This window comes from Pterocles gutturalis, unplaced genomic scaffold, assembly GCF_000699245.1.
Source record: "Pterocles gutturalis isolate BGI_N339 unplaced genomic scaffold, ASM69924v1 scaffold345, whole genome shotgun sequence".
Classification (NCBI taxonomy): Eukaryota; Metazoa; Chordata; class Aves; order Pterocliformes; family Pteroclidae; genus Pterocles; species Pterocles gutturalis.
In genome coordinates, this window is record NW_010137850.1 from 48,240 (window position 1) to 73,763 (window position 25,524).

General features: G+C 38.8%; 1 protein-coding gene across 1 annotated transcript in view; it reads right to left on the reverse strand.

Annotated features, from left to right (window-relative positions):
* Positions 1–24,430, reverse strand: part of TTC39A (tetratricopeptide repeat domain 39A) — a 32,804-nt gene extending 8,374 nt beyond the window's left edge. Inside the window, exons 1-13 of the mRNA XM_010082706.1 lie at positions 24,312–24,430; positions 19,320–19,451; positions 18,580–18,656; positions 18,002–18,069; positions 15,151–15,215; positions 12,588–12,687; positions 11,919–11,984; positions 5,461–5,569; positions 4,375–4,442; positions 4,185–4,244; positions 3,263–3,424; positions 1,521–1,612; positions 372–492 (exon numbers count right to left, since the gene is read on the reverse strand). Of these exons, the coding sequence (XP_010081008.1) occupies positions 372–492; positions 1,521–1,612; positions 3,263–3,424; positions 4,185–4,244; positions 4,375–4,442; positions 5,461–5,569; positions 11,919–11,984; positions 12,588–12,687; positions 15,151–15,215; positions 18,002–18,069; positions 18,580–18,656; positions 19,320–19,451; positions 24,312–24,394 (1,203 nt within the window). The 5' untranslated portion in view covers positions 24,395–24,430. The remainder of the gene's footprint in view (positions 1–371; positions 493–1,520; positions 1,613–3,262; positions 3,425–4,184; positions 4,245–4,374; positions 4,443–5,460; positions 5,570–11,918; positions 11,985–12,587; positions 12,688–15,150; positions 15,216–18,001; positions 18,070–18,579; positions 18,657–19,319; positions 19,452–24,311) is intronic.
* Positions 24,431–25,524: the final 1,094 nt, after the last annotated feature.

A 25,524-nucleotide genomic window follows, 5' to 3' on the forward strand; every position in this document is an offset into this window, starting at 1 on the left:
CAACTTGTACCTTTAAAGTCTTCTTTCAATTGTCTCAGTAAATGACACATGACAGAAGAGACCTAGGGCAGAGTTCCTCAAAAGGGAATCAAAAGAAAGCTGTTAGGAGCATGCCAGTCTATAGCTGGAATAATGAGTTACACATGCAACACATTTACGTGTCACAAACAACTGGCTTAGCTCCCCGTGGCTGGTGCATGCCCCAGTTTTACAGCATTCCTTGCATTCATTTGGCTTTGCTTTGGGAACATTCCAGTCTCCTGCAGAAGTTTTACCTTAGAAACACAGAAAGATACTATTCGAATTATCTCATTTTTACTTCCATAAGTTAAAAAAAATGGTAATAAGTGGGGGATGCATTTCTAACTTACCAAAGGTGGAACAGGCAAAGGAACGGGGTTTGGAGAAAGATATCTTCGAGCTTTCCGAATTGCAAACTTTTCTGTAGGCAATGATTTCCCTGCAATTTTCAGTTTCAAACTGGGAACAATCCTGAAAATTTAAAGGAAAACGTAAGGAATTTTTCCTCTGTGAACCTCTGGCAAAAAAAACATTCAAACTTAAAAAAAAAAAAAAAAAAAGGATCAAACCAAAGAGAACTTAAAAAAAAAAAAAGCTGTTACACACTGAGCTATTGCTGCCTCTGAGGAACCTGAGCAATACATATTCACAAAAGCTGTCTTTATGCAGGGCACGTATATCTCTAGGCTTCCTCTTTAATCAAGCAGGAGGAAGAGGGACTCTTCCCCACCCAAAGAATAAATTAGATGATGCACCTGACTTATAAAGGGCCCATCTCTCTTCACAGACTAAGGAAGAAGCAAGCTAGCTTTTGTCAGTGTTTCTCCCATTCTCCCAAAGACCAAACTGCTTCACTTTGTAATGGATCCCAAATCCAGTGAAATCTGCTTGTAATGATTACATAAGAAATGGAAAACCTGAAAAGTATCAATATATTGTAAGCACATTAAAAAGTTATCTTTAGATTGTATAGAAAAATTGTAAGAAACAAAGCAATCAATTTTCTTTGGTACAGCAAGGTTTAGGCGTTTTTGAGCTTAAACATCACAATCAGGTTAACTCACTGTATTAATAATGCACATATTCACTTGCACATTTAACTATGTCATATTCCTCTCAGAATCAAAACCTAAGAATCGAGTTGTACTGATGTCTCCACTAAGGAGGCACAGATGTTGCAGCATAATCCATTGAAGACTTTCATCTTTTACTTGCCATTGTGGTTCAAGGAAATAACTGAAAAAGAATGTGAATATTACATACAACAGCAGCAGCCACTGTATGGCTGATAGACCTAATATCCCGTATTTCCAGGCCATGTCTGAACTCAGGGTCCACTTCAGTCTAAGGCAATGTTTAATTCTGCAATTGCTTACCAACTTGATGCTATTTGTGCAGATCTTTCGAACCGCACAATGAATAATTTTGCCTCTCTTTCCCCCAACGCTGTGACATGAAAAGATAGGAAACTGTTGTAACTGGGAGTTAGCAAATTTTACCTAAATAATTCAACTTCACTGTCTCCAAAAGGACTGCAGTCATCTGGTCCAAACATACTGAGATAAGCAGCTTTCATGTAAATATAAGTAGCCTGCAAATGCAATCAAGAATATCTGTACAGAAAAATGAATTTACAGCATCACCATTATTGATACAAAGCACAAAACAGCGACAAAGAGGAAGAAGTTGCTGCTTTAGCTCACAGACATAATCTTACACAATCTTAAGCAGGAGATAAGTATTTTAGAAAGTGGAGAATTTTTTTTTTTTATCATGTATGTCTTTGTTTACTTTGTATCAACATATAGTTTATATTCGCATTCCAAGAACAAATGTCATGTTTGTGTAAAGTGAACTTTTATTACTCTCAGGAATACATGCTAGGAAACTTATGAAAAGGTCATGCTCAGAGAAAAAAAAAAAGCTGCTATATAGTCTATGTGTCCAATCACAGTTTGGTAGCACATCTCAAATATTAGGCTCTAGAGAACATCAAACAGTTTTTGAAGGATTTCATTATTTCAGATTATGAAAAGTACAGATTTTGCAGGGCTTCCTGAGCAATCATACATTCAGCAACCAAGGAAAGCAAAGCAGCAGACACTGTTACAACTCTGGCAACAGAAGAGAATAACAGTTGGCTAGTTCTCGAGTACAGCTTTGGTAACTGTAAATTTCAGGAGTTTTCTGGAATACTTTAAGCTGTGATTATATATTTACACTGGAATCTAACTGCGCATATATGTGACCATCTTTCATTCAGCTCATGTAGTTACCAGTTTGCTACTATCACGTTGCACTATAGATTACATATTAATAGGAAATATCTTCTCTGCTTCTCTAAGGCCCTGGCAATATATTATAAAACTCTATCCAGAGTTTAAAAGGATACACGTTAATGTTAATCCTACAGCATTTCAGGATATTAAAGCCCTTAGTCAGGCAGTGCACCCCTGGCTGTGGGAGCTATTCAGAATAACGCACGTGGCTGAACACGTTGCAGGAATCCTCAGGGGCACAGAAGGTCCATATTGCAGCTTTCACCCGCGTGGGAGGACTGAGAGACCGACTCTCACCTGGCTGCTGGGACCTTATGTCAGTTTTTGTTCCACTTGGCCAATACATACAATGTGTACTAGAAAAATCAGACAGAGATACCCTCCCTACACACATAGTTTGATCACATTAAGAAGAAATGAACCTCCAATCAACGACACACACACCCCGCGCTGGTCAGACTTAAGCCCTTCTGACAGATTTCCCCAGGGCTTGGGGCAAGACAGAGGGGAAAAAACCTACCAGGGTTCTAGATGGAAGAGCTTCTCTGTTTCACACATACAGGGCAAGGCACCTCTTGTAATTACATTTATTATCCTGGAGGCATCATCATGGCTAGCCTCATTCATCACCAAAAGAGCTTATACCCATAATATAGTGAAAGAAAGGGCAACTTGTGCCATTAATTGCAATGTGTTGAAGACACCACCAGTCAACACACAGCAGAACATCTTTAACAAGATGTTCTTCATCTACAAGTCAAGCCCAAAAGACTTGTTTGCCCCCAGTTTGTTCAGGTTTCTATGTTTGCAATTCACATTGTTCTGCAAGAGCCACAGCCGACCAGGCTTTGTTTTACAATCTTCATCTTCAAAGCTACAAAAGCTTCAAAGTTACAAAAAGTCAACTCAATCTGATTGAAAGTTAATAGACACCACAGGGCCTCCTGTTCTGCTAAACCTACCTTTGACCATGTGTTTTCTTTGCTTAGCAGGTCTGCATAGAAGAAAGCCATCTTCCACTGGCGCTTGTAGGTGAAGCACCACATCAGCTCCCAGTAACACATGTGATGAAACTGCTTCCAATATTGCTGAGCCTCACAACATTCTTCATACCTCTTCACTGCCTGAACACAGAGATTTCCAATCACTGCCTTAATCATGTGTAAACACACATACAGCAGTGCTGTAACAGACACTGGGGGTCCATGGCTCCTGAAACTTCCAAATTACTAACAGGCTGTATTCCCCAAAATCACATCTATTGGCTTCACACAAGACTCGTGGCTCCACAGTCATCCTGGTGTTAGTCAAGTTTACCCCTGCCACAGAGTTCCCCATTCCTGGAAGTTATATTAAGTTCTAAACACAGGCAAAAACGAAAGTTTGTGTCCAGGGAAATTAGGAAACTAAAGTCAAAGGGCAGATGCTTAGCTGCCATTTATTGCTGGAGTTGCAAAGATTTCAAGGGAGCTACCGCACAGCAGATTAGCTGATACTTTCTCTCAGGGTGTTTTGGACACGCATTCTTCACCTCCCTAATTCTTTCAAGTCTTGTATGACTCTCCGCTCAGACTGAAGGCAAAGGGTTACCACTGGACGTTATTAAAGGCACAACTTGCTTCAGGATAGAAACGACAACGAGAAAACTGTATCATTAATACCAGCAGACTAGATTATGATCAGAAATTGAGACAGGTAGCAAATGAGCTGGTCAAACAAGCTAGTCAAAATAGTTTTCAAAATTCCTATTTGTAATTCATAAACTATAAATTACATAAAGGACAAAGCCACCGGAAGCATCAGCCAAAAAGGAAACATTGCTCCTGGAGGAGTTTTTCTAAAGCTTTTGAAACTTTCTTTCCCAAGAGCAAAAGGATTACTTACCGCATCAATATTACCCTTCAGTGTTTCTATCCTGCCTGCAAAAAACAGGAATATGGCTCCCTGTAATAAATAATAATAAAAATACAAGTATTCTATAACAGTTTTCAAGCTGACCATACAGTCTAAATCTATCTTATTTGGCAAGAAAACATTAAACTATCACACCAAACTAAATTATGATTCGTTTTACCTTTGGATAGCGAGCCAAGTAAGGTTTAAGTAGTCTTTCTGCCTCCTCAACATTTCCTTTTCCTGTCCCTAGAATGCATAAAAATGCAAGTTATAAAAATATTAAGAAAAGAAAAAAGACAAAACCCCCCCCAAAACCAGCAATGCAGGTACTTATTAGCCATCCTCATCTGGCCAATATTTAAGTTCCTCCCTCTGATAAGTAGGCATAAATACAGGTTGGTGCTGCACTAAGCCAGCAAGCAGGGACCTGAACAACATTGTACTTACTGACTTAAAAACTCATTTATGCATACATATATACATTTATGCACGTAGAGTGCTTTAGGGGGTGATTCTCCACCTCTACTCTGCTCTTATGAGACCCCACCTGCAGGGCTGCATCCAGCTCTGGGGCCCCAAACATAAGAAGGACATGGACCTGTTGGAGCAGGTCCAGAGATGGGCCACAAAGATGATCAGAGGGCTGCAGCACCTCTCCTACAGGCTGATAGAGTTGGAGTTGTTCAGCCTGGAGAAGAGAAGGCTCCAGGGAGACCTTATAGCAGCCTTCCAGTACTTAAAGGGGGCTACAGGAGACATGAGGAAACACTCTATCAGGGAGTGTAATGATAGGACGAGGGGTAACCATTTTAAGCTGAAAGAGGAGAGATTTGGATTAGATATTAGGAAGAAATGTTTTCCTGTGAGGGTGGTGAGGCAGTGTCCCAGGTTGCCCAGAGAAGCTGTGGATGCCCCATCCCTGGAGGGGTTCAAGGCCAGGCTGGATGAGGCTTTGAGCAACCTGGGCTGGTGGGAGGTGTCCCTGCCCATGGCAGGGGGGGGGAACTCGATGATCTTTACGGTCCCTTCCAACCCAAACCATTCTATGATTCTATGATTCTTCTGTGTTAAACAAACCTTAATTCTGAAGATTAAGACACTCTCTTCAGTTATGATCACCATTGTAAAATTACCCACAAATGAGTCATATTTAATCTGGTCACGAACAAACAATTCACCAACAAATAGGTGATGGAATCACCTTTTTCCCCTCTGTGTCCCACAAGAACTAATCAAATCCAAGAGTTATTATAAACAATCTTACCTAACACAAAGGTCATGAAAGTATGATAGCAAAGCAACAGCATGGTACACAGCACCGACCTAAAGCTGTATGACGACGCTCCTTCTTGAAGCTGCAGCAGACCGTGCTCCTGTGCAAACACAGGTGAGGAGGACAAAGTATTGGAAAAAGAACCAAAGCTGTGTTTTGCTAGTTTGTTAACATCTGCAGTGTCATCTACAGATTGCTCACTCACCAAACACCCAAAATGCACTGACATACATGGTTTACGTAGGAGTCAAAGAGAAAAATAGACATATGAAGTTATCTAACAGTTTTTCATGGAGTTACTGCTTAGCCTGGAAAACACCTGATGACAGAGCAGTAACTTGGGATGTGTTACATAGTTAATATAAGAGAACGTGAGACAACTTACCACCATCATCCAAAATGCTGCTAAACAGCATTCCAGAAACCAAAATTACAGAGTTTTGAAATGCAAGGCAAATAACACATATCACAATTGTGCAATGTATCCATGTCTGCTCTTATTCACTGCATAAGCAACTTAAAGGTATCAAGAAAAAAAGAAAATCTGCAACTAGCAAGACAAAAGATGACAGGGCAAAAAGATGTTTTAAAGCACACTAAGGAAAAAAGGAGCTTTGCAGTGACGTTGGCCCACTACCACCAGTGGAAAAATATGATTAAAAGAATATTATTACTGGTCCCATTGGGAAGAATTAAAGCAGTCAAATATAACACTGTATTCATATCCAATGAGAATGATGGATAAGAAACTTTAAGGATTCAAGCTTCTGAGGCAACAGCATTTAGCAGCCCACTCTAGGACTGGTTCCATTACATCAACAGCAAGAATATAAATATTCAAACGTATTAAACATGAGAGCTGCCTACTAGTAAATAAGCACAGTAAGATATCCACTGTGTGCTGGGGAAAAATTCTGTTTAAAAGTTACACTATGACTGCAATGGAAAGTTACTGGAACATGATGTGTGTGCCTATAAGGACATCCTTTCAAACCAGCAACACTATAAATAGTGACCCTGAGGGATGTCTATCGGAGCCGCTGCGGAAGGTATCAGAGAGAGCACTCCGAGCATGATCTCAACACAGATTTTCATCTTTTATGTGTCCTTGCCGATGGAGGAGCGTTACACTACCTCACCTTTACCACTTACTCTGTAAACTCTGAAACCTGTGATCATATTCTGATTTTCATCACACATGTACTTCTTCACTTAACTAGTGTGGTTAAGTGTTTCCACACAAATATAGTTATTTTGTGTTTTTAATAAAATCATAATTTATTACATTAATTACTGTTATAGGGAAAGGCACCATTTGCAGGTCAATTAGTATAACATCTTGCCTGGACAAAATAATGAAAATACTGACTTGCATGTCACTTCAGAAGAAACTAAAAGACTGTAAAATTGTCACTGAAAAGCAGTGACTTAATGGAAATCAAGCACTCGGGCAAATAAAGCCAACTTAATTTTCTGCTGAGAGCAAAAGCTTGATTGATACAGATAAATAACACAGTATGATATATTCAGCTTCTTTAAACTGCCCAGCTGAAAACAAAAAATATCTGGATTTTAAAAAAAAAGTAGCACTGTAGTATTATGAGGTTGAAGTAAATGAAGTGAATCAAAACATTCTGTGGAATGAATTTTGGCAGAAAAAAATTCCAAAGTACATTTCCAAAGTACATTTCTTTAAGGGAAAAATCTTCAGGCTGAATATTTTACTGAACCTTTAGTGACATCAGTATTAGGCCTTACAGTGTTTGATATCTTCCATATAATATAAAAATACGTATAAAATGAATGCTGATCACATCTGTGAACAGCACTAAGAATCATATAGGAACAAATTTTGTTAGTCATATAGAATAATTTAATCGTTTATCAACTTGATCTCAAGTATGTATTTTAGTCTCAAAAATGTATTTGAATACAGCCAAACACGAAGTTATCATCTGTATGGACAAGGAACGCAACCCACGCCCACCCTGTGTGGGACTGCATCCTGGAAAGCAGTAACTGTGAAGTAACTGGATTAAGAACATTGCCCATTCATCAGAAGAGGGCTGCAAACTGGGCACACTTGAGCCTAATGAGTAGCTACACAGGTATGGGAAGCTCACCAAGCAAGTTAGTTCACTCTGTGGTACGTCCATAATCCTATTTTGTCCAGTACAGGTATTAAAGAATATTTACTTTTCATTCTGTCACTTGAATAGCTCAAACTTTCTTTATTAAAGTGAAAATATAATCAGTAGATGCAGTCTGAAAAAAACAAATCTGGAAGTAGTTGTTGCTGGTATTACAATGCTTGCCTGTAGAAAAAGCTGCAACAAAGGTGCTTCTTCCCAAAAAAAGCTCTTGCAAACTGCTTCTGTTATGATGAGATGGAAAACAGGATGATGAAGAGTGTTGCTGGGAAACATGCTTTGGATGCCACATGCAGTCAGCCAGCCCCCCTAGGCTGCCCCTGTGGCTGGCAGTGACAGAGATACTCCTCCAAGGAACAATTCAGCACAGAAGCCCAGGTCAAACATTATGAATCACCTTTCCAAGCACCTACTCCTTTTCCACAGGAGCTTACGGAGATTAGCCAGCAAACCTAATCAGCTAAGTGAGGTGTCATAAGTTGTACAGTAACCGCACGGAATCCTCACTGGGGACCAAACTGAGGACCTCGGAACCCAATCACACCAGCTACTACTTGAGCCTCTGTAAACAAACTACACCCACTGGTGCCAGTGACAGAGTGTATTATATTTAATCGTTAGGACACACCTTCTAACCATAAATAACCCATAAATATCTCACACACCTACGCCACAGGTGATATGAGCAACCCCCAAACACCAGGAATGAGCTTCCAAACAAAGTATTACAGGGCATACTGCTACAAAATAAAACAGATGTCAAGGCAATAAGTGTTTGTAATTTCTCCAAAATACTTACATTACATAACAGATTTAGTTTCACACAAAATGTAAATTACTCTGAAGGGCATAAAGTATAACGCCGAGCAATGACACTTCTAAGAGACAAGAGTGATCCCATACTATAACTCACCTTTCTGTGGAAGTTGCTCATAACATCCTACAATCTCTTAATTCCCAAGACTGTCACTACATTGTATTAGATCAGTATCTCATTGATTTGATCCTTGTCCCAAGACATCTATCCAATACTCTGTCATTCAGGACTCCCCACATGAGCAGTGGGGATTCCCACAGTGAACACCAGGACAGTGCTCAAAGCCATTATCAGACAATATTGAGACTGCTTCACACTTACTTCGGTTGTCACAGACTAAAATCCATCTGCTTTCCTGAAGCAAAAGCTCTTGAATGATACTTTTAAATCACTCTCTTTTAATTAGGGATCTTGAGAATGAAAGCAAAGTAAGGTCATCGTTCACACCCTATGACCTGATCACACTACTGCAGGCTTAACAAGGAGGATGGATACTATGAACAGCTTTTACAAAGAACTAATTAAACCGGTAGACAGGGCATTTGAATGTATGCTATGAAATAATTTTAGATTGAACTTTCATTTAAAATTTGCAGAAGAGACCAAAATGCAATTCAAAAAGATGCTTAGTGGGAAACCAGAATTCAATTTATTACAAACTGACACATCAAAAAATATTCTTCAGCTCAGCTGCTTTGAGGAAAATGTCCTCCCACATCAGAAAGTATGATTTGAAAGAAATTAGTTCCATCTGAAAGTTTTCCTGCCTTCCCCTGAAATCACGCTGTTAGCTGACCCCCTGAGAAATTGTACTGACCATATGGTGGGCTCAGTCAAACTTTTCTACAGTTCAGCAGCACAGTATCTGTAATTGTCTATAAAATAAGAACAGTAAATATTAGCCTGAGACCTGGCAGAGGAGTAGGTAAGAATGGTTCAATGCTGATACAGGAGATAGTGCACTGACTCTTCTGATCTCGCATCAGAAGTTAGTTATCATTAAACACAGAGAGCCCAGATGGGGCACATACTCCACCTACTGCCCACCACAGTGAGGAAGGCATGGCTCCCCAGCACAGCGTACCTGATGGTGTGTGATACATACCTCTGCCCACAAAAAATTTCTCATGAAATTGGGCAAAACTGCTTTGAACCTTTGAACCCAAATGCTGGACCTATGCCATTAAACACAAATAAATCTGTGTTTTGACTAATGACGCAGGAGAGAGGAGTTTGAACAGTGAAAAGGGCACAACTGGCACATCTTGGACTGAAAGGGAACAAACGTGGCTTCAGGCTACTTTTATACTTTCTTGATGTTATCCTGCCTACCATTTTGAGGCTCCAGACTGCTGTTAAGTTGATCATGTTGTCCACAGTGCCTACAAATGGCTTAGGAAGTAACGACGCTTTGGGTATGTCCTCATTTACTATCAGACATGACATGTCTGAGACAAGAAGAGTCCCTAGAGGCAAATGTGCTGGCTTCAAGGCAGATTAGTATTGTGGAAGATATCGCAATGCAATTTGCTATCCAGTTTTAATAAACACACGACCCACACCAAAAGCAAGCTGTCCTCCAGTGCACTGCAGCTTTCTCAGGTAAACTGTAAACAGCTCAAGGCACTAACCATGGCTCTTTCGTCTTTTGCACTACCTGATGCTCACAATCACCATTTAATGGAAAAGACTGAGATCAAACACGGATGTATTCAAAAGTCCCTTCTTCTGGATGGGGCGCAGCACACGACACTCAAACTTCCCCTCTCCTCCTCTGTCACTGTTTCTTTCACTTTCTAAATTCTTGTCTGTACAGCAGGGCAAGCTTTGAGAAAACCACCACTGGAAAGGATGGCAAATGCAACTGCAATTTTGCTTTTAGCTTTGAGCATCTGGCTCACAAATATTAAATGCAGAAAGATTTTTTCAGTATGTTAAAATAAATGACCATCAATGAACCTTGATCAACATGTTTAAAATACTTTTTTTAATGGTGTGCAAACAGCAGGTTTTTGCTTAAATTTATGGTAATCTAGGTCATGCTTCAGTGAGTTATTAAAAAACTGGAACAGGAGCTGACTCATCAACGCAAATATCAGCCCACTCATAGCCACAGAAGAAATCCCAGGGCCAAAAGAAAACAACTGAAATTCAATTAGAAGGACAACTTTCATCTGCAGTAATAAGATGAATGTTCAGTAAAGTATTCTCAGAACTCTGCTGATATGTGAACTGCTCTTACATTTCTAAGAGAATATTTTCCTTTAGATACCATTTGTTTTCATAACTGACAGGTAGAACTATTTGATTTTTGCCTCTACTGCTTGTGAAACAGCTCCTGGAAATTTTCAAATTCTAATCCAAGCTCTGCCAAAAGCTCCTTGCTTTTAAACAAGATATTTTATTTTCAGATCTAACGTCCTTCCTGTAAACTAATAAAATGGTGATGACACTAATCCACCTGTCATGTAAGGCCGCAGCTCTGACTAAGGAAACATCTTCTCCTTGAAACTTGTTTTGTAAATAGAAAGCATTACAAAAGAGTTAAGTTTCAACTTGTTTTTACAGCTTGTGTTGTGTTTGCAGGACATCAAACATTTACCTTACCCAGTATTTATGAAATAAATGTGACTAGTGGTTTAGGTTAAACAGACCATGCTTTCTTAATCCAGGAACCGAACTAACCTTGAGTGAATCTCATGTTCTGTTGGTTGAATGAAAGACAAGGGCAGGTACAAGGTATCAAGGCTGAGACAATCCCATCAATTTACTAGCCTACGTTGAAACAACAAATTCACAAAAAAGCCTAACACTACACTTTCTATGCATCTGCCCTGCAGAATAACTCAGGTTCATGCAAGTTTTACTGATGTTTCATTTCTAAACTTCTGTCCTTCATGCACAAACAACATGGGTCAGAGTGGTTACTCTCTAAGCAAAAAAGCACTTACTCTTTTAGGCAAAGAGAATTTAGGTGCCACAATCAAGTTATCAATTGCTATTAAAGATGGAGAAAAAAAAGTCAGAAATTAAATTTGATTTTTTTTTTTTCAGGTGGATGTCGTGCACGAACCTGTCAGGGACATTCAGACACCGTAATGACAGTAACTATCAAGTAAGACAATATATTAAAGGCTAAGTATACACTTGGCTATGGATATAGTTGGCTAAGCAAAAGCATATATCAAAAGACCAGTAACTAAAAAAAATGAATATGTCAACATCATTGTATTAGCCATTGTCTTTATCATGTTTCACAACTGTGTCATCATTGAACAATGGTAGCACAATCTTTGAAGTGTAATAGTTCAGGTAAAAATATAAACTGCATGAAAGCATCAGTGCCAACAGTGCGCATGTGACACCAGTCAGAGTGTTTCAGAGGGTTACAGCTAATGTGAGGAAGAAGAAAGAAACTCCTGTCTCCATGTGATAAACTAAGGGTGAGGGGAATGTACCAATAACATTTAGTTCACATTTACCTTGTTTCCAGAAAATCCAACGAACTCCAGTAATCTCAGAATCCGTGCAGGAAACATGGACAATGTCTGTAGAAAGAAATGCAACAGTTATGTAGTAAACACCTTTCTGCTTCTCAGCTATCAGCTGCCTCCTACAACTTTTCAAAACACAAGAAATAATCAAGAAATAATCACTAAAATTACTAAAAATATCTTTATTTCAGAAACACTGGGTGTACACGACCCAGTACATAACTTGTTCTTTGTGCAGTAAATCTAACATTTGGGCACATGCCAGACTCACACAAAGTCATGCAAACAAGGGGAAGCACCAGGCACTTTCTGCAGCCCATTACCTGAGCAACCACATCACCCCTCACAATCTGTGAGTCAATGCCTGACATACCAGGAACCCCATCATCTCCCCATGAAGATGCTCAAGTGGGTCTGTACACACAGAGCAGCATTGCCCACATTGTAGGTAGTAGTCTCTTTATTTCTAAAGTGTATTACTATCCGACGTTCTTAGCCCAGAGGCTGGGATCCTGCAAGTGTCAGTGCACATACCTAATTTTAACTGTATGATTAGCAGCACTGATGTCAGTGGAAATTCTCAGGTATTTAAGAAGTTAAGATAATTTTCAGGAGGTTGCAGGACTTCAGCTCAAGAGAAGGACTGTTGGTACGTACCAGATTAAATGCTCCAACTCCAAGTTTTACACCTCCCTCAAAATGAAGATGGTTCTCTCCTTTGACATAATGTGGAGACTGTATGAGGCTGTCCAGCTCCCTGAAAATGCACAAGACTCTGTTACATTGTCAGCAAATAAAATGATTAATTACAACTCAGTAAGAAAGTAACCCAGTTACCTTGAACTTCACAGTAGTTGAAAAAAAGTCAATTTGTCACCTCACCTAGGTGAACAACACCTACAACAGTCTGTTGGATTTATCAACAAATAATTTCTGTCACATTACTATCAATTAAAAAAATATAGAGATTGATATATGGAGATTGATTCCTGTCAGACACAATTTGCAACCACATTTCTGCTTGAAAATGTTTCAAGAATGGCAGCTGGGAGTAACACCAACTTTTACTACTGCAAAAAGAGACGATGGGGCAGTGCAGGAGAGTCAAATTTAAATTAGCAAATTTGATTTGAGTTCCACTAATTCCTGGATTAGGTATTCCCTTTTTGTGCACGTTCATTCAAAATAACATTTTGTTACATATAGGAAAAGACAATTGTAAGAACTTTTAAATAAAATGGGCAGGTATATCAGAAATTACTTTCCACTTATTTTTCTAACTTTCATAGATCTCAACTTTACAGTATCCCTTTACTTCCCCTTGTAATCCAGCTGGATTTGAGCCTGTTTTGTTTCCAAGCTTTCCATAGCTATGTGTTTTTCACACAATTTAGGTTTTTTTAATTACTAGGAGAAGAAAAACACTGTTTTAATGGCAGCCACATATTTGTGTTCAGGCTGTCATGCTTCCATCTGCTGGTTGTTGCCAACAGATATAGCAGTATTCATCGTAATTGCAGTCTTTACAAGGGACCTCCATTTAAAGTCACCTTCAAGCCACACAAATATGGACACTGTCATCTCTCTCCCTTTCACTATACTTCTGGAGAACCTGGACTGGATGCTATTTTGTGTCTGCTAGACACATCAGTTTTTGTGTCTGTTCTGAGTCCAAATTTAAAGTCCAAAAATAAAAGAGAATATGATGCATATTTAGCTTTCACTTTTTAAAATTATTCGTAAGTCTGTAGTATCATGAAAGTTTTCTGATACTTTTTATTCACTGACAATAAGCAAATGTTTCATTCTGAATTATTGTTTTATTTCATTCCAGCTTTTTTACAGTGTACGGTAACCGCTCCTCCCCGAAAGAGAGTTTTAAAAATTGTATCTTTGCAACATTTACTCCTCCTGTCTTTTCAGGGTTGCTGTTGTTGCAGATTACTTCTACTGCTGTCAGTGGGGAAAGGGAAGATGGTTTCTTATATCAACAACTATTAAGCAAAGCAAACAAAGTCTCATTTCCATATTTCATTGTTTTCTGTGTAACCTGTTGCACTACACTCTACCTGTTGCACCAAAACAGTGAACAATTATTTCTTCGCACATCAAAGGTAAAGTGCAAAAATCATAACTGCCATTCTCATATACAAACTTTCTCTTTGTTAAAACACATTTTAGTAGTATGTGAGTTGGTATGAGCATTCTTTTGAAGAAGGCCACCTAAGAGCTACTAGATTTGTAACACTTTGTTCTTACACACACAAGAGCTGATCTTAATTTATCAAGGCACAGCCAAGTACACTTCCCATAGTGTACATTTTAATGTAATTTTTAGAATTTACTACTGCACTTCAAAACTTTCTGCATATGTTGAAAGTAGCTCTCCGTAACTTCCTGGATGAAAAGAAATCTGCTTAAGCAGATGTTTTTGGCTTACAGGCACTAAGTAATGGGAATATTGTGAGGTCAGATAAGCAATCCTGCTTATCATTTTCAATAGCATGCACCTTCTCTTTAGAGTAGAACAACTGCCATACTTAACTAGATTAAAAGCCCAGCTAACAAAATATTTCACTCAGACAGTGGCATACACTTCGAGAAACACCCTCTAGGCACTGATAGTTCAGGGACTTCATAATGCAGAGAGCCTGCATCGGTTCTACTAAGCTAACTAACCCCTATAAACCTATTTCCTGTAAATTCATTTAATCTTTGAAGACATTTATACTTTCCATCGCAAGCTCTTCACCTTACGGTCTCTTAATTTTGTTTTCGTTTCATGCATTTATTATGGAATTACTTGTGCTTCAGCTACTGGTTTTGAATGTTGCAAAAAGCTGCAGAGAGAACTATAAAGAAATGTCATTTCCTATGCCTAACAACTGCGAGACCTCCAAGTTGTGCTACACAGACACAATGAGCACCACATCATGTAGAACAGTTATTTTTTGACATAATTTAAAGTATTTGAAGTAGGCAGACTTTGGGAATTAACAGGGTTAGAGACCACTATCTTTGCAATCCAAATCAACCAAAATATCAAAGTTGTTTGTTACGCAAAGGAGGAATTTGTGTGGACTGAGAAAGGCTATAGACACAAAGCCCATAATAAAGGCTGCAATAAATACAACAATAATTAATTTGTGAACTGGACAATTCGACCAGCAGGACTTTTTACTGAAATAGTACACTTAATCACATTATCGCTCTGACTTACCTGTATGTTTGGTAGCTGTTTCGGACTTTGATGCCTCCTTTTATGAAGCTAACCATATTCTCATCCTGTTAGAACGGGAACACATTCACAACATGAATTTATAAGCATTATAAAGAGCTCTTGTCTTGAGATGAACACCTGCCTTGAACACAACCATCAAGACACAGACAATTGAGAAACAATACATGGATTTAGGATTTCCTTTCTATATTAAAATATTTATACTGTGTTCAGACATATACACTTCATTTTGATGCCTTTTGTGATTACTTTAGCCTCTCTGACCTGTAGACCATCTGAATTTGCACTAGTGAACACAAGGACTAAGCTAATGAATGGCACCTAAGGTACGTGCATTTGTGGCTGTTTCAAAAAATATCTTTCTCTCATTTGTCCTTCAGCACAGTTAAGATCTGAACACTTCCCAGCACCAGACACAAATAACGGTCTGTCCTCAGGAGGCTGCAGAATACAGTTTCACATCCTGAAAATGAAGCAGGGTAAAGTTATGCAGGATATGCTTTTTCTGGTGTGAATATTCAGGTATCTATGAGATCCATGCTAGTATGGTAATGTGTTACATTACAAGCTATGATGAACAGAGAAGTTACAGCAACGTGTATCTGGGGAACCATCAGTTAACAGCTGTATCTCAAAGACAGAACTCTAGCCTCATAACTTTCTGGTGGCAGCTTCTTGCCTCACTCATCGTATCTGATCTTTCTGGTTTGTTTTGATTTCTGCTATTACTTTGGGATAGGAAGACTACACGTGTTTTGGCAAACGATTTTTCTGTGATGGTATTTTAAAAGGCTGCATGAAGCATTGTGGAGAAAATAGCACAGATTAGATGACCATTTCGCTGTTTTACTGTTATTGTTAAGGAAACAGGGCCCAAATGTACTCATCAATATGTAAATAAAGAGACAGAACCTGCCTCCTGTAAGTCAGGAAGATAACTCAATCCAAAGTTAGAGAAAGCAAACTCTGGAAGAATTTTAATAGCATAGGAAGCCTAATGGCCTGAACTGAAGGGCAGGGGCTTGCTCCTGCAGCCTGCAACACCACCACTGGCCTGTGTCCTTGACAGTCATCCTAAAGCAACATCATCAAGAGAGTGGTAATGAGGATAGAAACTATGCACCATAATGGCTGTGTAATTACTTATGACATATCTGCAGAGACTTGAACCCCAATCATGCGCAAACAAAATAACCACCAAAAATGCAACCTTGTTTTCCTTTGTTCTGTAGAAAAAGTCAGTTTTTAATTAGCAACTGGAGGGCAGGGGGTACAGCCCACCTAACCATACATAAAGTTTCAGTTAGATTTTCCTTTGAATGGAAAATGGAAAGAGGGAAGACTATGGGTTTAAAATGTTTAAATTCAGAATACTCATAATACCAACAACAGAGATAACTATGCTGAGGGTAGTCCAGCCCCTGAAAAAGCCTGAGACTATTTTTTATGTATTTTCAACTGGATTTGGTAATTTACATTAGGCATCAAAAGTAACCCACTTCAATAGCTGTTGGAACCAAATGCCTTTGTTTAATTTTTAAAACCAGTTTACGTGTTCATGAAAAATTAAACACAGAATAGAAGAGGAGGCAAACAGACAGAAAAGGACAAGACATTGTTTTCTTACTGTTAAATCTCTCATGTATCTATAAACATTTTTAAAAAGACACCTGTGAAAATAGCGCTCAAACAAAAGACACTGCATTAAAACACTCCTTTCTTACAGACAAATGCTTTACTTCTGTAAAGGCTTGCTTCCATAGCTCCAGATACCACCCAAACTGTCTACAGTGCTAGAGGTTGCTCATCTCAAAGCAGGAAGAATATGGAAATAGGTAGCCATTTCAGAGTCCAGCATCTTACCATAAAGTCACCATCACCAGCACTCTAAAAACCTTCAGAAGCAGCTACTCTGACTACCGGTTGTGTTATGAAGCAATAGTTTCTAGCAGAGGGAAACTGCAGATCGCTGAAAAAAGTTACACAGTTCATAAACTATCACAAGCAACATAAATCAGAGCCCATTTGGCAACGCCCAAACACTACAAAATCACCACCTGCATTTCATTCTCTATCAGCATCTTCGAGCCAAGAAGCAGAAGCCCTTTGTGAATGTGACTTTTACTATCCCCCCTGCATAGACGAAGAGCTCCACTGTCATATAGCAAGTACAGGCAAATCAAGAAAAATCAGTTACTCCAACTGTGATTAACAATTTAAATTGCAAGCTGGAGCCCATGTAAGTATTGCTAATGTTGATCCATCAAACAAATCAAGCTTCATTAGTGCAGACAGATAAAATTCAAAGAAGAGGAAGAGCTCCCCTTCTTTTAAAGACAGCACTGTTAACAAAAAGCATGCATGGAGCCTAATAGCTATGCAGACCATAATAGCTTTAAAGAACAAACAAGTGAGAAAGCATCTTGGGAAAGCAAACACCAGCCTGACTGAAATAAAAATCTCACCTGCATTCCAGCATAGCACAGCTTTAATGACCATCTCCCCCCGCCTAAATCTGATATCCCGACACACAGTATTTGAAAATTGGTGCTTACTGAAGTCACATTTCCCACTTTCAAAAGACCGGAGAGAGGCATCATAGGGGACTCAGTGCTATACGTATCAAGATAAGCATTTTTAGATAAACATGGATAACAAAACATTCTACTATCTCATCAGCAGAGAGTCCAGATAAAATCCAGATTTAATCCAGATGAGCCTTGTTCATTAGGTCAAACTAGGGTTTTCTACCGTTTCATTAATTTCAAGAAAAGACACCTATATGGTGTGTATTTTTTTTTCTCCCAAAGAGCCACACAGGAATCCATACCTGGAGGAATGTGAGTGCTGCTCTCTGAAGTAAACATTCAGCATAGCAAATTTCTGCATGGATTTCCTCTAGCGACACACAGAGAGGGGAAGAAAACAAAGCAATTGGACAAAAAGTGATTAAAAAACACTTAGCCCATTAATAACATAATAAGATAAAGTTCAAACTGAGAAAAACCTTTTCCAAATTTGCTGTAGTATTTCCGTTCTAGACTACCGAAGTAACTCTGAACAGTAATGACACACAGTTCCAGGAACTTTGCAGGAACTTCTCTGGTGCCTTCCAGGAATTCCTGGATCTAGAACCTTTCTAAGCATTTCCCTACTTCTCTCTAGGTATTTCTTTACCCAACAATTTTTGGAAATGCCGAGTCAGCAACCAAAGAAAAAACCTAGTAATTTTGGATGTGGCGACACAGCAATTGCCAAAACACTGATCCAGCAATTTTGTCAATGCCAAACCAGAGATTTTGTCAGTGGACTCATAATCTGCAAAAATATGTTTTGGGTGAACAATTCTACAAAATTCAAATTGCAGCAAAAAAGACAAAAATATCATGCATTTAGAGATAATATTACCTTCAGTAAAGTGCTCAAGGCTTTGTCTATGCACAAGGTTGTTGATAGAATCAGCTACAGTAGATTTCTTCCTAAATCTGCAGAAAAGTCAGTTTGGTCATTTTGAATGTGAAGCATCAACAACAGAGAACAATACCTTTCAGCTGGCCACGCACACAGCCACTAATACACCTCCTAGTGCTCACCAACCCTCTGTTGTCTTACCACAAACTTCAGCATATTCCATACAGAACTTAGTCAACAGGATCCTCCTGGGATGCATCTTTTACCCTTCACATGTGGAAATCTGTCTTGAAGGAATGGGATAAGGTGGCTTTTTGATTTATTTTGTGCGTGTGCACGTGTGTGCAGGAGTGGGACCACAGCCGACCTAAAGACAGCTACAGCACAACCATCGCCAAACAGGAAGATTCTGCAGTGTCTGTAGATAGTAAATAACTTCCAGAAGCTGCAGAACCGGGGCTACAGACAGGACAAAAATCTAATTGACAAGAAAAATCAGACATTGCAGTAAACTGAAGTTTTCAAGACTAGACTGCCGAAAACCCTAAGTTATGCGGTGTGACCTCATACCTGACCCTCCTTTGAGCAGGAGGCTGGACCAGATGACCTCCTGATGTCCCTTCCAACCTCAGTTTTCCTATGATTTCTATGAAGTTACATGCCCTTTTTTCACCTGTACATCTTTCAAAATTTTCCTGTGAGGGGACTGATTATTGACTGAATTGCTCCACACTTACTTTTGACAGGTGGCTTGAGCTTCCTTCATTGTGTTTCCTGCATTCAGTATGTCCTGAGGATCGAATGTCATCATAGCTTGCATCTCCAATATGGTGGCATAAGTCAGTGCATGATACATGCTATCTTTAGTTCTGCAAGAAAACATACGATGCAAAGCACAGATGATTTGACTATATTACTACTTATAAAAAAAAAATACAAATCCAATTCCAGAAACTGATCAGTCTAATGGGACCTAGGTCTAAATAAACAAGAAATCAAACACAAAGGATATGCAAAATAATAAAGAAACGCTAATATATTGAGATTTGTATAGGAAATCATGCCTACAGCTCCAGTTTCATGAACTGTGCTAAGATGTTCCAATTCTGAGCCAAGGGTAAGTATTTAACATACACGACAAAGCTCAGGAATTAACCACATGGCCAACCATTCAGGGACCATAGAATCATGGGGTTTTTTAATAGAGTTATCTAATGAATACTACAACACATGACACAAATCCAGATAATGAAGAAATTAGTTTAAAATCCAGAGGAGCCAGAACAGCTATATCTTGGCCTCCTGCATCATGATTCTTTCGGTAGACTGACAATGCAAAGTAAAAAAAAAAAAAAAGAACATACTATAAAATGCCAGCCTGATGAAGTGTTCCTGTTCGTCTGATTACTCATCAGCCTCAGTGGGCGCAGAGAAACACACTTCATCTCATATTTATTAAAACAAAACCCTTCCAAAGGTTCAAATTCAAAGCACAGGGAAGGCACTAAAATAGTCTCCTTCCAAACCAAAGCAGATAAATATTAAACTCACTGCACTAAAAGGAAAATTGATACTTTTTACAGGTACATGGTGAAGAGGGATTTCCCTCTCTGGTAATTAGCTTCTGATATTAAATCACTGCTGCCCTAATCAATGGTCTCATCTATTTTGCTTCTAATATTTTAAAGAAGATAATAATTAATGTTTATAATTCGTCAACTGGTATTTAACAACACTAATTTTTTTTTTTTCAGGGCTGGAAAGTGGGTAGAAGTGCAACCAAATGTTAACAGTTATTTATGCTATTTACACTACCCATGCAATTAAAGTTGCCAGTTACATCCTGGCATACCGCCAGGAGTTTTAAGGCCTGCATTTTATATGGATGGATACAGAATTAAACTTGATAGCTATTTTTTTCCCTTTTGATTCCTCAGCAGCACTTTCCCCAGGACGTTGTTGGCCTTAACAAGCCTTTATGACATAAATACAACTAATATTCCAATTAATGACTTATCCCAGATAGCTGAGTAAGAGGATTATAACTAATATCTTTAGGCACCTAGGGAGTTATGCCACATGCATGGTCTCCAACTACAGTGCAATCATTATCATCTTGCAGCACTGCCCTTTCTTCACAGCTGATGAAGAACTTGAAAACAAGTACATAAATGATCAGAAGTTCCACCCAGTGTCCAAACAACCTGATAGACCTACTGCATGGGCTTCCATAGAAAGTTTCTGTTTTGATGAATCAACATTTTCCAATAAAAACTTATTTCCTATGAAAACTCCCCAATAGCATTATGCTTACAACGAGAAAAGACAATTCTAACCAACCACCAGCCCCGCTCCCTACTTATTACCACAAGCTGCCAGAAAAGCTGAGGTTCAACAGGAGTAACCCCCTGAGCCTTTTCCATCTAAGCCATTCTCCAAAATTCGTAATCTAGTAAATTCTTTCAGCTGGGAGGTTAAACTAACAATTAGGTCACGTTTTGGCAGCAATGTATCTATCTACAAAGACTATAAAAGTTGTATTCTTCCGGACTCCAGGCATAAAAAGGAAAAAAAAAAAAAAAACCAAAACCCTAGAAATTATGACCTCCTTCATGTTCTTGACATTCTTTACAATAAATAGTGAACTTGAACTTTCTGTAGAGCTGTACACCACCTTTTACCCAACCACTGTCTAGAGCTTCACCCTGCCTCCCTGTGCTTACTCTTCCACCATTCTCAGGTTGACAATCACACCTTCTTTGTTGGATCAGTTCCCAGGGAAAGCTCGTCCACCCCCCTGAACAACCTCATGTTTGCTTTTGTTCTACAAGAGCAAGAACATTTCACCACAACATGAAGACAGCCATTACAAAAAGATTAATTTCCTTTATCATCCTTTAAAGATGAGAACATATAACAGTTAATACCGTAAATTGGGTTTATATTAAAAATTCCACCAATAGTAAACAGGTACCACAGAACTACACTGTTCCAGTAAGAGTTTCACAAGTAACTAGCAGAGCAGTAACACAATCTCATCACACCTACCCGAGATACTCCCACATTACCAGGCTGAACTTACCTTCCAAACACAGTCATTCTAGAATTAACATTCCACCACTCCATTTTTTGGAGACTATTTTCAGAATAAAGTCAACTGCCCAGAATGAACCCTTCTCATATTGTTCTATAATACCGCAAACAGCAACACAGATGTGTTGCAGCTCATTCAGTGATCCAGATTACTCTGTGTCATGAATTTATCTTTATTATTTACCATTCTCCCAAGTGATCTGACATCAGCAAACTATTAGGTGATTATGTCATGCTTTTCTTCAGGATAATTATTAAACATTTGTCTTGAGGAAAGGGAAGGGGATATCTCACCAGGATCAGCTCTTTAATTTATAATTATCTGCAACTACATGAGGGCTAAAATCTAGCGAGCTTTAAATTGATTTACTGTATGTATCTCTGGGTTGAGGAGGAAGAGATGTTTTCCCCACTCAGTGACCAGACAGTTAGCCATAGTCACAGTTAACAGGTTACATATTGAAAATCACTGCTGTGTTCAGTGACTGAATTTAAGGAATTTCTTAAGAGTTTTTAGACTTAGCGTGAATACTCCATATTAAAGGTTAATTTAATTAAACTTACTGCAGAAACCACAAGATAATTGGAGTCCATTATTGTACAATGATTGTTAATGATAATAAAGCAAACTAACTCTAAAACAGAAAAGATAGCTGAGGAAACAAGAAAAATTACGTAACATGAAGTAAAAATAACAGTTTTTTTTTTAAAATGAAACAAGATCTCTTCTTGATGATGGATTTGCTTTTCTAACAGGAAAAAAAGAACTTTACCTCAACACAAGTCTAGACATCATCCTCTCATATTTATTTTTAAGCTGCTAGGAAAGATCTTCCGATTTTAACTCTCATGCACTGCCAAATCCACTCACAGCTACACATGGCACAAATCAGTTGCAAATACACTTATTGTGGAAGCCAAATGTGAGTAATTTAGTGAATCTGCAACAACGTAATACAGAGCAGAGTATGTCCTACAATATAAGTGGTAAAGCTGCAAAATCTAACGATACGAAATTCTTCAGAAGCATGTAAAAACTGGAAAGTATTTCTTTAAACAAAGACAGTATGTTTATGGACTGTGAAAACCAATTTCAAATCTCAGCATGCTAAAAGGCAACAGTGAGGAACTGATGACTCCTAAAGAAAATACTCAGTATTACCACATGTGCCCACTCTACAGCTCTTGTGATTCCCTAAAGAGATGGAGTGTGTCCATAATGGATATAGTCTGTGGGGAAATTTAGCAGCCTGTTTCTGCACTATACTCGCGAACATTGTCAATGCCAAAGGACAACGGGAATAAGGGCCTCCTTGTAATAAGAGGCTAACATGAAAAATCAGTTTCAAAATGTTATTGCAATGCGGAATACAGTCAGGTACAAAAACAAAGTATCAGCTCATGATATATGTCCTGCAGGGCCCAACAAAAGCTGAATGAAAACCACACGCAACAGAAGAAAAATGGATTTACAGAAACACAGCCTCTCGAGCTTTTGCAGTGTTTTGGAAACCCCCTTCAATAAAATATCTCCCTTTTCTATGGTAAGCACTGAAGAAGCATTTCCAGATGGGCACAGGGGCTTTACTGTCAGTATCTAATGAAAACGCAGTTGTTATTCTTACCATTTTTATGGTATCTTCTGATGATATATACACACAAAACAACACTGCTGTGAATAAAACCAGTATTATTAATACATCTGAACCTACAATTTATAAGCACACTCTGTGAAAGACATTAATGATATGGTTAAGCTACAGATTCTTGCATCAAAGACTGAGGCTGATCCCTCGGCAAAGCAGATATGTAGTATTCATTATAGGCACCCTGATGCATATCAAACACAGCACTGCGTTACCTACAAAATTTTACTTGTTTCGTATTCCAGTGGCCTGAAAGAAGGCATGATGTAATTTGCTGATGCCTCAAAAATAAACGTAGCAAATTGGGGGGAAGGAGAAAAAAGTGAATTAACAACAGACTTCAACAAACCAAGCACAGGTAACTTGAGGACAGCATATGAAAAATCACAGACATTGTAAAGACACCACAATTTTTAGAAGCTATTTTATGACCTTGCTGCTTGCAGCTGGGCTGCAATGTATTTAGGAAACAGAGTGCCTGACCATGCCACTGAATTGCAAAATAAGCTGTGAGGAAGTTTCTGCAAGTGGTTATTTAAAAAAAAAAAAAAAAAAAAAAAAAAAAAAAAAAACCAAAAGAAATGTGCCCCAAACCTGGCAATTCATGGTCAGTTGCTCATCTAGACGCAAAAACTTAAATTCTCACAGTATGCAGAAAAATACAGGAAAGGAGGGGAAAAACAGTGACAGGAGATGGTTTTCATTCTTCCAGGAGCAAGAATCTCACATACCGTACTACAGCTGAGGGGTTACCTCTTTGGACAACAATTCAGTACTTCTTGTAGTTACTTGTTATTTGTTCACTCAAGCGTAAAGCACTTACGCTGTCTTCCCCAACACGTAACACATTAACTTACCACCCCCTTCTGAACCAAGACCATGTAGTCTTATCAACTGTTGACACAGAACTAGCTGTCTAGTCAATTCTCCTGAGAGATGGTGAAGCAAAGAAAAATAACAGAGCAAAACTAATAAAAGTAATGAACTTACTTTGCTTGTAAAGAAGCCAAAGCATCTGAGAACTTGTTGTTAAGAAATAAATCCAGAGCTGCCATGCACTCATGCAACGCCATGTTGAGGTCTGATGTAGGTGTCCTGCCAGAAAAAAAGAGAGAATAAAGTCAGCACGCCTCTTCTCCTACTGATGCATTACTACTACATTTGAACTCCTCAACTTCAGTTCTAGCCTTATTCCCAGGTATAATTTGCTGTTCCATTTCTGTGATTGCAAAAAATAAAGTGTCTTCCATTATGTTTGTGGGTTGTTTTTTTTTAAACTATGCTCTTCTTCTGCGACATGTGGAAAGCAACTCAAGTTTTGTTCTTTCTGAAAACAAGATAAATGGCATGTGCTGTAAACAAGAACCTGGACACGCAGAAGTTACTGTGTGGGAATGTGGCAATTCAATGAGTTCAGGTATGATGAACACAGTAGCACTGGGTGACAAAGCACATCTGACTGTGTGTAAGGCTGACAGAGACTACAGGCTAGTGACATTATGATCACATTGTCACTTTAAGGATGAGACACTGCCAAACTGCACCAGATTATTACACTGACTGCTGCTGGAACACCTGCGTTAGCTCAGCTCACGTTCAGTGTGGTTCCTGACCAGCAGACCACTACAGGCTTGCAGGTGGGTTAAAACTTCACACTGTGCACACTCCTGGGAACATCAGTGTCCCTAAGAATACTACTGCACTCAAACAACAAACCCGCTGCTGCATCTCAAAGTCAGAAGATTACCTCAGCAGCTTACTCTGGCTGTACTTTTCTCCTTTACAACATTCAGATGTCAGCCTGACCTGTCACAAGGGTTCTCAGCTGGTCTTTGGGTTACTGGCAACAGGATAACACAGACCAGCTGAATAAGTTTGGCCCAAGTTCATCACCACCAGAACTGCTGGACAAAAAAAAAAAAAAAAAAAAAAATCCACAGAAGAAACAATAAGGCCTTGCACTACCAAAGTTAAGGTAACCTGGTCAGTGTTAGGACAGCTGAAACATCTGCAGCTGATGATCAAAGAGCCACGCTGCACTAACATGTTGTATACACGTCTGCATAAAAAAGCTCCCCTAACAAAATACAAGCACATTCTCATCATGTTCCTGACTCCAAACACCTCTAGCTGATGTGACCTGTCTTGTGACTTAGAAACTATGTTATTTCCTTAAAAAAAATGGCACAACACATATCCTGCT